Source organism: Benincasa hispida, chromosome 10, assembly GCF_027475165.1.
Source record: "Benincasa hispida cultivar pf3 chromosome 10, pf3_genome.v1.1, whole genome shotgun sequence".
Lineage (NCBI taxonomy): Eukaryota > Viridiplantae > Streptophyta > Magnoliopsida > Cucurbitales > Cucurbitaceae > Benincasa > Benincasa hispida.
In genome coordinates, this window is record NC_143487.1 from 43,146,430 (window position 1) to 43,158,324 (window position 11,895).

General features: G+C 34.3%; 2 protein-coding genes across 2 annotated transcripts; both read left to right on the plus strand.

Moving 5' to 3' along the window:
* The first annotated feature begins 3,839 nt into the window (after positions 1-3,839).
* Positions 3,840-7,674, plus strand: ATXR5 (TRITHORAX-RELATED PROTEIN 5). Its single transcript, XM_039044583.2, has 6 exons — positions 3,840-4,491; positions 4,635-4,715; positions 5,890-6,116; positions 6,221-6,321; positions 6,408-6,620; positions 7,177-7,674. The coding sequence occupies exons 1-6, from the start codon at positions 4,140-4,142 to the stop codon at positions 7,334-7,336; spliced, it is 1,134 nt and encodes a 377-aa protein (XP_038900511.1). The 5' UTR covers positions 3,840-4,139; the 3' UTR covers positions 7,337-7,674.
* Positions 7,675-10,132: 2,458 nt separating this feature from the next.
* LOC120087891 (uncharacterized) lies at positions 10,133-11,526 on the plus strand. Its single transcript, XM_039044899.2, has 3 exons — positions 10,133-10,500; positions 10,588-10,786; positions 10,963-11,526. Exons 1-3 carry the CDS (start codon positions 10,354-10,356, stop codon positions 11,412-11,414), a joined length of 798 nt encoding a protein of 265 aa, XP_038900827.1. The 5' UTR covers positions 10,133-10,353; the 3' UTR covers positions 11,415-11,526.
* Positions 11,527-11,895: the final 369 nt, after the last annotated feature.

An 11,895-nucleotide genomic window follows, 5' to 3' on the forward strand; every position in this document is an offset into this window, starting at 1 on the left:
AAGTAAAATCAACTCAATGAAACCAAGTTTACAATCATCAAACAAATTTAAAGTTGTATTTATCCATATTTGTTAAAAACAAAGAGCTTTCTGGTGAAAATCAACTCAGTACACTGCATGAATCTTGCAAGTAAAATAACATTGTGATTGTTTTTAGCTTGCTCCTATTTCTTTATACTGTGAAATACCAATGCTTTAATGATCAACATCAATATTTAACAATACTTCAACACATATATATTTCAATTCAACATCAATATCCAACAATGCCTAGGAAAAATCTTGAAACATTCTCTTCTATAAAGTTCAATAATGACACCATATCATAACCTCTCCTACAGGAACCAAATCAAGCCAAACCCATGAACAATTTAGAACATATATTCCACAATTTCAGAGATCCAACACAATGAACAATTTTCAATGTCATAACACAGTGTGAAAGAGAGAGAAGTATGGTGAAGTATATCAACAAAGCTTAAATATGGTACTCATTACATGTCTTTGGGATAAAAGAGCAAAAGCAAAAGGTTTAGGGTTACAATTTATAGCAACAGGGGATGAAAAGCACATTACTCTTGGGCTGCCACAGTAGGTGCACAGAGCACATAGCAACAGGGGATGAAAAACTACAGGCTATGTATAAAATGAAATTACACCATGCTTACATAAGAGATCAAGGGATAAAATTATACATATCTTTGAAAACTCATCTTCAAACTCCCTAGATCACGAATGCTCGAACAATCTCCAAGAGTGCAACACACGAACGCTCGAACACTTCGACCGCAACATAGCACGATCACAGGGACTACGAACTCAACGATATCCAAGATCACGAACACAGCGAACGGCTTCTAAAAACATCAAACTATGTCGAGTTGAGTACGACAACACCACAATGGCTACCTTGGTATTCTCGGTGTGAGAATCCAGAAGTGTGAGCTCTGTGTGGACTTGGTTAGAGGAAGAGACTGGAGGAAGAACAATCGTGTAAACGATTGAGCAAGTGGGAGATGACAAGTGGGAGATGACAAAGGTCTATCGTAAAGGCCAGCTAAGTGAACTATTGTATAGTGTCACTCCTCGATCGTCTAGTCTCTCTTCAGCTATCGTTTAGTGAATCTAATCCACTTAACATTATTTCCGTGAGTAATTTCCAAGAATGGAAAATCTCTTTTCAACAACTACTAAATTTAGGAAAACTTTTTTCCTTTTATCTCACGGTTACCATGAAACTACCAATAACATCCCACTCAATTGGTTATTAGAGAAAAAGAGATAATTATCCAATAATTAATATTATTATAAATATATATGATAACCAACTTACCATATTATATTTACAACCTATAGTTTTAATATTTCATCTCATGAAACATATAAATCATAGTTCTTTTTCTATTTCATGGTACTTAATGTAAATCTCATTTACATTAATCCTCCACTTGATGTATCTCATACATCACACCGATCATATCATATATAATCAAATTTCCTCTTGTCAATTTGAACATTTCAAATCAACACGAAGAACTGATTCTCAACTTGAATTCATTGAGCTACCAACGGGACCTTATGAACCTGTAACTCGAAGCTCCAATGGTATGTAATAACTGACTAAACTTTTTAGTCACGGGATTTACCATTCATTAACTGTCAGACACTCCATTAAAGACCGACAGCTGAAGTCTCTTTACCACAGATATATTATGTGTCCATATCAACCACTCAACAGTGCGATAACCCTTCACAAATTTCTTGGAAGTACAACTCGACCAATATCCGTTATGCCCCTATAGTTACATCTAACTCCTTAAATACCACTGATCCCTCTAATGAACATAAGTCATAGTCCTACTATGACTGAGTCCTTTCTTCCAAAGAGAAGTTGTGGTCACTATGTTCAAGATCCGGAATCAGCCCTTAAGGGAGCAATCTATCTACTTGCCCCTACTTCGGGGAAGGAGTGAATTCTATCTTGTGTAACTGAGTTCCCAGCTCCCAAATCAAACAAATCCCCCAAAAGGTAGGCATGTTGAGTTGGAAATCTAGCCACTTTCACCCATACTAATCAAAGAATCGCTCTCAAAGGCAGAAGTTCCCAAAACACTCAGGATTGAGGTCATATGACTTATGGTCGTTTAGGTGAGATGTAAGTCTCCAGTATTAACGGCGTTATATATATACAGAGATTAGTCATCTCCTGGTCTGGTCTTATACAAACTCTTTGTATAGGACACCTCTGCTCGCATGTCTCTACATGAATGGTCAGGATCTACCATCTATAGTAGTTCACAACACTTGAAAATCTCTACAAAGCGGACTGTATCCACAGTGTCACTAGGAACATGTATCCCTCCTCAATCCTTATACTATAGACCTATTTAGGTTATTACTTAAGACATGATCTACTTGTATATCTCATATACATACTTAAGTTTACATACAATAACCATGGAGTTTTGTTTATTGGATATGAGTAAATGCCAGATAAAATAACTCTGATTTTATTCATAACAATGTGTATAGATTATAAATTACGAGACTCTTGGAGAATTAGGATACCAATCCCAACATGTTTACCTCTGGTTTTTAAATGTATACACAAAGGAGCCAAGGGATAGGAGAAAAGGGGAAAATGTTGGAGGGAATGAACGACACTGAGTGAACTCTCACGAATATTTCCTTAAAATTTGAACACGCTCAAACAAATGTTTCAGCGCGCTTTTTTTTTCATTTCTTTTATAGCTCACTTCATCAATTGCAATCTTCAAAGGTATAAAAAGGACTATTTCTTGTAGTGGACTCATCTTCCCATGTTGCGCAAGTTAGAAGGCATTGCCATTAATAGCTTAAACATATCTAATGTCATTTGATTAATAATAGGTGCATAGAAACGATGTAAATGAAGGTGAAGATTGTAAATATGACAGAGAGTAATGATTAGTTCATTTCTTATAAATAAGACACATTGTAACCTACCATTGAAGTAGACAAAAATTCTCATTGCAACTTACCATTGAGGTAGACAAAAATTCTCTCATCTCAACTCAACTTCACATCGGTTTTCACTTAATCATTACAACTATTCTCTTGCAACTATTTAACTTCTCTCTTGTTGAGAAGTTAATATGTATGGTGGCTACATACGGTAATTAGTAGATTGTCAATTAAAAAATAGCAATAGTGATAAAATTTTGCCAATTAAAAATAGCAATAGTAATAAAATTTATCCAACTTATTGGTACTTGGATCTTCGTTCATTTTCGTTGTGGCCTCCTGTAGGCTTTGCTTTCGGTCCACTTCTTTCTATTTGGTCTTGCTTTATGAGCTAACTTGGGTAAGATATCTTTACACTGGTGTAGAGGCAAGCCTACCATACTTTGATGTCTAAGATAATACATGGAGTCTATAGTTAAGTTAAACTCACAGGAAGTAAGGTCAGAGCTCTCTTTGATTACTTATTCTCCCATTTGGGGTTGTCGAATGAGGCTATTTATAATGTCATTCCTCTAATAGTCGCTTGTGGTTACACATAACTTTGGTGATGCCAAAATATTTTGCAGCACTCGAGGTTATTGGGTACTAGATCGAGAATAGCTCGATTATTTTCAAGTCAACATATATTTACCTGCTCGACTTGTCGGTCCAAACTTCAAATTTCTAATTTTTTTTCTTTTGAAACACATGTTCTCCTATATTTGTTGGATTTAGACTCGTCCGTGGACTTTGGGCCTAACCCACAACTCTAAAGTTTATGATTCAAAATGATGTAATAAAAGAAATTAAGCCCAAATTTATAATGTGAACACACAAGAAAACTGAAGGTAGTAGGGGTAGGGCAAGAATATTGAGAAATCGTTGATAATGGCATAAAATTCCGTGCGCGCCCCAAGGCGTAAAATAGCGCAATCCAATCGCTATCTTCCACCTCAGCGCGACGTTGTGCGCATTCCCCTTTCGCCGTAGAGGCCATTCCTGAACAGAGAGAGAGAGACGGAGCTAACAAATTCCGCCATTTTCGTCTTCCTCCAAGCACCTTTCTGCACACTCACAGCGCTACACCAATCCATTTTCTTCCCTTGCATTTTTTATCCTCTCCCAATTCTGGCTATTCCCAATCCCTTCTCTTCCTCATGACTCCAGCTTTTTCCTCATCCGCCGCCGCCGCCCAGCGACTTATCCGCTGCAGCGCCTCGCTCCGTCGCACCCACGCCCCGCACCGACCCTCCTCGATGTCGTCTCCACCGAGGAAGATGAAGCCAATGACGGAGATAATGGCCAAGGCTAAGTATGTGGTTCTCGAACGGGAAGATTACGACGACGTCAGGTGTGAGGAATGCGGCTCCGGCGACCGGGATGATGAGCTGCTGTTGTGCGATAAATGCGATAAGGGATTTCATATGAAATGCGTAAGTCCGATCGTCGTTAGGGTCCCGATTGGATCCTGGCTTTGCCCCAAATGCTCTGGCCAAAAAAGAGTAAGAAGTAAGGATACTCTCGAATTTGTTGATTCTCGATATTGATTCTGTTTTCCCCCCCTTCATTTGCTGTGGATTTCTTGTGGTGTGTAAGTTTTGGAATGTCAATGTGTTTGGATTCCTTTTCTCATTCTTTTGTTTCGCTTGTAGGCTTTTCTCAGAAGAAGATTATTGATTTTTTCAGAATTCAGAAATGTAAGGACGCAGAAGTCGCATATCTGTCTGCTCAAGGTAAGTTCTTCATTACAGTGTTCAAAATCGATATCCTCTTATGTTTGTATTATGATCTTGGTCATGATCGTGCTCCATCTTGTATTCATTTTTATATTTTATGCTATTATCCTCAGAAAGTGCTCTTGAATTTCAAGCATTCGATCGATATAATAGTGGAGCTACTGGCAAATGAGTTTTTCTTCAATAATATTGGATAATTTATAATATGATTTTTATAAATTTTGGTCAAATCACCATTCTTATTGTATATAGTTCCCATCACAGCGAAATTTAACTGTTTGAGTTTATTGCTATAGATATGATTCTTCAAGTGAAATTCTATTGATATCCTGATGAATTCGAACAAGATGAAAAGTCACCTCATATTCTTCCTTATACTTTATATATATATATCAAGGTGTGCTAGGCATAAAATTTCTTAGTGGACATCAATGAGCCTTTAAATATCAAGGAGTTCACATAATTTTTGTGGTTACTTGAAATCTAGGTGCCTACTTTCCTAACAAGGCTACATGCTGAACGTGTATGCTTTATAAGATGTGCTGTGAGAGCTAGCATTTCAGATAAGATAATTATGGAAATATTGATAAATAAAATCTTGTGACATATATTTAGTGTGTCATTTCATACTCATATCATAATCATATATGTGGCGACTATACTAGATAATGTAGTAACATTTGTAGAATTTATATTCTTTAACGTAGCTCAACTAGTGAAGGCATTGCAATTACAAGCAAAATGTCAGAGATTTGAATCCCACCCTCCACACCATCATGTGTTATTGAATTAAAAAAGAAAAAAAGAAGAAAAAAAAGAAGAAAAAAATCTTCCTGAACTACTTGTAATTATTTCTGACGAATTTTTCTTTTAAATTAAGACCATTTGACAGCAATAAATCATCTAGAAGTTCTCTCTCGAAACTTTGATGTACCAAACGTGGTCTTGTGAAGTGATCCTTTCATTTTGGTATTCTATGAGATTTCTGGATTTGAGACCATTTGGCATTAAAATTTAGATCTTTAAGTTTTCTGCTGAAACTTTTCTACACCATAGTTGTTTCTGAAACGATCATTCCATGTTGGTCGGTTTTATTTTAATATTCCTTGAATCTAAAGTTATTCATGGTTTCATCATTTTAATATTAAACAAATGGCATCATGAACTGAAGCTATAAAGCGTAGGAGACGATTACGGTCATTGGTGTGGCAGAAGAAGAAGAGAAGATTACTTCCATTTCTTCCAAGTGAAGATCCTGATCGCAGATTGAAACAGATGGGTTCACTTGCTACAGCTTTAACAACATTGCAAATGGAGTTTAGTGATGATTTGACTTACATGCCGGGCATGGCTTCGAGGTCTGCTAATCAGGCAGAGTTTGAAGATGGTGGAATGCAGGTTTAAAATCTTGGAACCATTTGGAAACATTTTCTAATTGGAATCAATTTTGTTTTTAATAATGGAATGGTCATGGATTATGATAACCGTGCCTTCTATTTTAGGTTCTTTCCAAAGAGGATACTGAGACCTTGGAACTCTGCAGAGCCATGAGCAGAAGAGGCGAATGTCCTCCCCTTTTGGTTGTTTTTGATTCATGTGAAGGGTAACTTTATCTTGAACATGTTAACCATATTGCCATTTGCTTCCAACCTCTATATTGAGTAGGTCCATGCTCAATTTATGATGTAGTTTTACGGTAGAAGCTGATGATCAAATTAAGGATATGACATTTATCGCTGAATATGCTGGTGACGTGGATTATCTTAAGAACCGTGAACACGATGATTGTGATAGTATGATGACCCTTCTTTCAGCAAAAGATCCATCTAGAAGTCTTGTCATCTGCCCTGACACACGTGGGAACATCGCTCGGTTTATTAATGGAATAAATAATCATTCTCCGTGAGTTGGCCAAGTCTATGATATTTTACATATTTATATAGTCGTTCAATCATATCAGCCTTTTCTATGAAGAAAAAAACTAACTTATTCACGTATCCAATTAGTGCATCTCAAGGCCACATATTTGAGTACTAGTTAGAACTATTTTCTTAGAACTTTCATCGTATGTTTAGTTTTTTTTCCTCTTTTACTTTTATCCAATGTTTGTGAGAATCAAATTCATGATGCTCAAAACATATGCTTCATTTTACATACTTACAAATACAAGTAGTGCGCATATACTTCATTTTACATATTATACATTACACATATTTACATATACTTTAGCTAATGTTTCAAAGCCTACTGCATTTTAAATATTTATATGTTGTTCGATCATATCAGCCTTTTCTATAAACTCAAGGCCACATATTGATTACTAGTCATCTAGAACTATTTTCTTAGAACTTTCGTTGTATGTTTAGTTTTTTTTTTTCCTTTTTTCCTTTATCTAATGTAATGTTTGTGAGAATCAAATTCATGATGCTCAAAACATATACTTCATCTTTTTGTGCAGAGAAGGTAAGAAGAAACAGAACTGTAAATGTGTGAGATACAATGTAAACGGTGAATGCCGGGTCATTTTGGTCGCTATTCGAGATATTGCTAAAGGGGAGAGGCTATATTATGACTACAATGGATATGAGTATGAGTACCCTACTCATCATTTCGTCTGAGAATTTGTTAGGATACTTCTAACAGTTATGGGATTTGATTTTTCCCATACATTTTTTTCTCCATTCTTTCTTCGGAATCTTGTTGCAAAGTCAACAGTTTTTGCTGATTCTATCAGAGTAATTTCTATTTAATTCCCTAGGCCAAGGCCGAGGCTGAGGCCAGGACCGGGCCAGGAGGGAGGGTGGGGGTAGGAATGCAGATTTTTCCTGAGTTTTGGTAGGTAGAGTAGGACAAAACTCAGGGGTCCTAGAAGTTCATCTGTTGGGTATATGTATTGTAATACAATGCTCAGATAAAGTGTTTTCAATTTTTAAGGAAAAGTGATACTTATTTTCTACTTTTCTCCCATTAAGTTTCTTTGATCCATTTAAGTGATTTTTTATTTATTTTTTTTTACCTTTCATCCTCATAAGCCATTACATAGAAATGCAATACTCTGCCATGTATTTTGCTCTAAAATTTGAAAGACAGCCTATATAAACTGTCAAAATCATTGGAAATAAAATAAGCGAAAAGGAAGAAAAATGGCATTCACTAGATACTTTCTGTTGGTGAATTCCATCATAGATAGATAGTGTTGAAATATGAATCTTCCTATTGATGCATCAAATTCTTACAACTTAGATTGAGCCTTGGCTGCAGATATTGCAGACATTTGTACTTTGTAAAGATGTATTTTCTTTTTTTTCTTGCTGATTGAAATCCTATAATGAATTTTCAAGTCGGAATAATCTTAAAGCCAAGTTGGCAAATCGTAAACTTTCAATAAGTTTTCTTGTTCTTGTTGAGGATCCCATATCAGAAAATAGAGATCTCACAATCTATATAAGATGTATAAGTCACTTTCCTCATTGTCAATTAATTTTGAGATGAAACTTTTTGTTTATCTAGTATGGTTATTGATGTTCAAATAGAGATATTTGGCCAGGAAAAAAAAATCTAATCCAAGAATAGTAAATCTAAAAAGCTATGTTGAAAAAATAGAGAAGCATCACATTCTTGATTAGATACCTGAATTATTTCTCTCGTTGTCAATTGGTTTTGAAATGAAATTCAATGTTTAATCATTCTTCCTGTATATTTAAATTTAGTCTTGGAAGTAGACCAGTTACATGATTGAAGAGAGTTTAGATGAAAGTTCATAAAAGTGCCTTGTGTGAAAGAACATTCATTCAAAATTGAGGGACCAAAGGACTTGATTAAAGGGAAAAAACAAAGGAGTTGCCCTTATTTGAAGAAACCTTCATTCAAAATGGGGGACCAAAGGTTTGTAGCTAAGAAAAAAACCAAGCCAATTCTATTTAAATTGCATTTTTAGTCCTTGTTAGTTATGAAGCTTTCTAAAGTTTCAATTTCACCCATATTTTCTTTGATTAATTATCTCTAAGATTCTTTATACTTTTCAATTGTGATTTTATTTAGCTTAAATTCCATGTTTTCCCTAACATTTTGTGCATTGTGTCTATATATTAAAAAAAATATGGAGTTACATCTTTAAATTTTGAATCATACTTATTTTTGGTCTATGTTGTTAGCACTAGGTAAGAAAAACTAATGCTTTTTATTTTTTGAATATATAAGAAATACTAATGTTACACTCTATTATGAAGAAATTTTAATAACCAGGTTCAACTTACTCTTAATCCTATATATGGAAAAAATCGTCTCTTGAGTTTTCAAACTCAATAATCCACCTCTAAGGTTGTTTTAATTCCACTAGTAATTCTCTTTTTCGTTAATTCCAAAAAATAATCGAATCGCGAAATCATGAATTGAGAGTGAGGGGTAATACTGTTAAGAATAGTTTTGGGGAAAAAAAATGACAATTGAGATTAGATAAGTTTAGAGACATTCAAATTACAAAAAGAGCGACATCTAGATCAAAAATTAATACTTCAAAATCCAAATGAGACAGAAAAAAAGAGAATAGGTTCGAGGCATGATCCGAATAAAGTATATCATCAAATGAAGCATGATCGATACATGTTCTAATCAAATGGATTGGAGGGTTAATCTAATACAACACCAAATTTTGATTTGGATGCCCTAGATCAGACTCCATATTGTTATAACAAGTTTAAGAAATTATTATATTAAAAATTCATATATATATATATATACATATATATATATACATATATACATATATATATATACATATATACATATATATATATACATATATATATATATATATATATATATATATATATATTCCAAAGCTTATCATGTAAGTATGTAAGTGGGGCAGTTCTTGTGAGGGCCAAGGAAAGATTTTGATGAGAAACCTAAAACCAACAAAAGAAGACAAAAAGAAAGCACAAAATATATCTAAAGGTGGTGTAGCTAAGGTAGCACATTGTATCAAAGCCTTATTAACTTGTTGGTGTCTCTTCTTTCTTCTTTTGACACCTCACCCCTTGTCCTTTTCAAACAGTGTCTTCTAATCAAACAAAAGATAAGAATATATGTATATTTTTTTCTTTTTCTACCCATTTTTTTTCTCATTTACCAAAACCTCCATGATTTATCTTTCCATCTCCATGACCTCATGCATCTCCCTTTCTTTCTCTCTCTACGTATATTAAATTTAGAAATTTAGTCCCTATAACTTAAAAATATTAGAAAAAACTTATGTATATCAACTGCACTCATCTCTTGTATAATTAAAAAATATGTAGTACTTTCAAAGAATTATAAATATAGCAAAATCTATCTATGATAGAATTCTATTACAGATGGCTAGCAATATGATTTATCGTTTTTAAAAGAAAAATCAAAATCTTATTGTAACTACAAAAATTACTTTTGCAAATAGTTTAGATCTGATGAACTCTATATATTAGACTTGTTATTTCCACACCCACCGCCATAACCCAAAATCCAAATTTTCTCTCTCCAAAAACTTATTAAAACCACTCTCTTTCCTCATAGATTCCTTGCACCTTACTAGTTAAGTTCTTGGGAGCTCCTAGGGAGAGAGAAAAAAGATAGATAATTTTGGAGTGAAAAGAATATGGCAAGTTTGGAGGAGGAAAAATTAGTTCAAATGGTTGATGATTTTATTGAATCAGCTGATCATACACCGAGTTCTTGTTCTTTTGCTAATTCTTCAAATTCTCTTCCTCTCAATTCCAAATCCCATTATTTTCTCAGCTTAAAGGTATGTATGTATGTATGTATGTATATATGGATATATGTACACAATTTTTTTTAAAAAAAAATTCTAAAGGTTGGTTTTATTGTGTAGGAGATTCTGGGGAGTGGAATAAAGGCAGAAGGAGAGGTGGGTGAGACAGTGATGAAGCACTTGAGAAGCTGGAAAAGTGATTCTCCCAAAACCACTAGCAGCCTCAAGAAATGGCTTGTGATGAAGCTGAAAATGGACGGCTATGATTCTTCTGATCTTTGTCATACCTCTTGGGTCACTTCCATGGGCTGCCCAGCAGGTGAGATTATCAGTCTCTTTCAGATGAACAACACTTCTAATCTTTTCCTCAATCATATAATATATCATTTTACCCCTATTGTTTAGAATTTGATCAATTTTAAGCCCCTGTATTTATCTAATTTGAAAGTAGAATGTAATTTTGTTTTAATGTTGGGTATTTTGAATGTAATATAGGGGATTATGAATACATAGAGATGAAAGTGAAGGATGAGTATGGAAGTAGAAAAAGGGTAATAATAGACATAGAGTTCAAAGCTCAATTTGAAGTAGCAAGAGCAACAGAAGAGTACAAGCAGCTCACAGAAGCACTTCCAACAGTGTTTGTAGGAAGTGAAGAGAGGGTTAAGAGAATAATCTCAGTTTTATGTTCAGCAGCCAAACAGTCCCTTAAGGAGAGTGGGCTCCACATTCCCCCTTGGAGAACCTCCACTTACATGCATTGCAAATGGCTGCACCGCTCTCACTCTATCTCTAATAATAATAATAATCATAAAGAAACAAATAATAATTTCATAAATAACAAATATTGGAAGCCTCCAATGGTGAAGCCAATTTCAAGAAGGGTTTGGGGTGGTGCCTCTGCCTTGTCCACTCAATTTTCTAATATGAGTATTAATTGCTGCTAATTATTCTTAATTAAACTACATCATCATATTTGTTTGTTTCATCATTTTGTAAGATTATGCTTATTAATGATTTGGGTGAAATATAAATGGTTATGAAAACCAAATTTAAATATTCTAATTTTGTTCACTAATAATGAGTTTCTCAATTCAAACTAATGGGGCCATTTAAGTCTTCAGTGAATTTTTCATAATTAGAGTGGAGTCTCTAATTAGGGCTAGGTTTTGGAGTTTTTGTGGAGGAGGTTACAATTCACCATGTTTGTAGGAATCATATAATATAATAGGATTAATGGTAAGAGATAATAAGAGGTGGGGTTGTTCAAATAATTAAGGCCTGTATGGTTGAGTTTTTGTTATGGTGTTTGATGCATTAAAATTTACCGTAATCTATCAATTTGATGAAGTTTAATTTATAATATGATATGATATTCGAATATGTGTCCGAATTGTAGTACAAAATCATCTCCAAAAATCTCGGTAA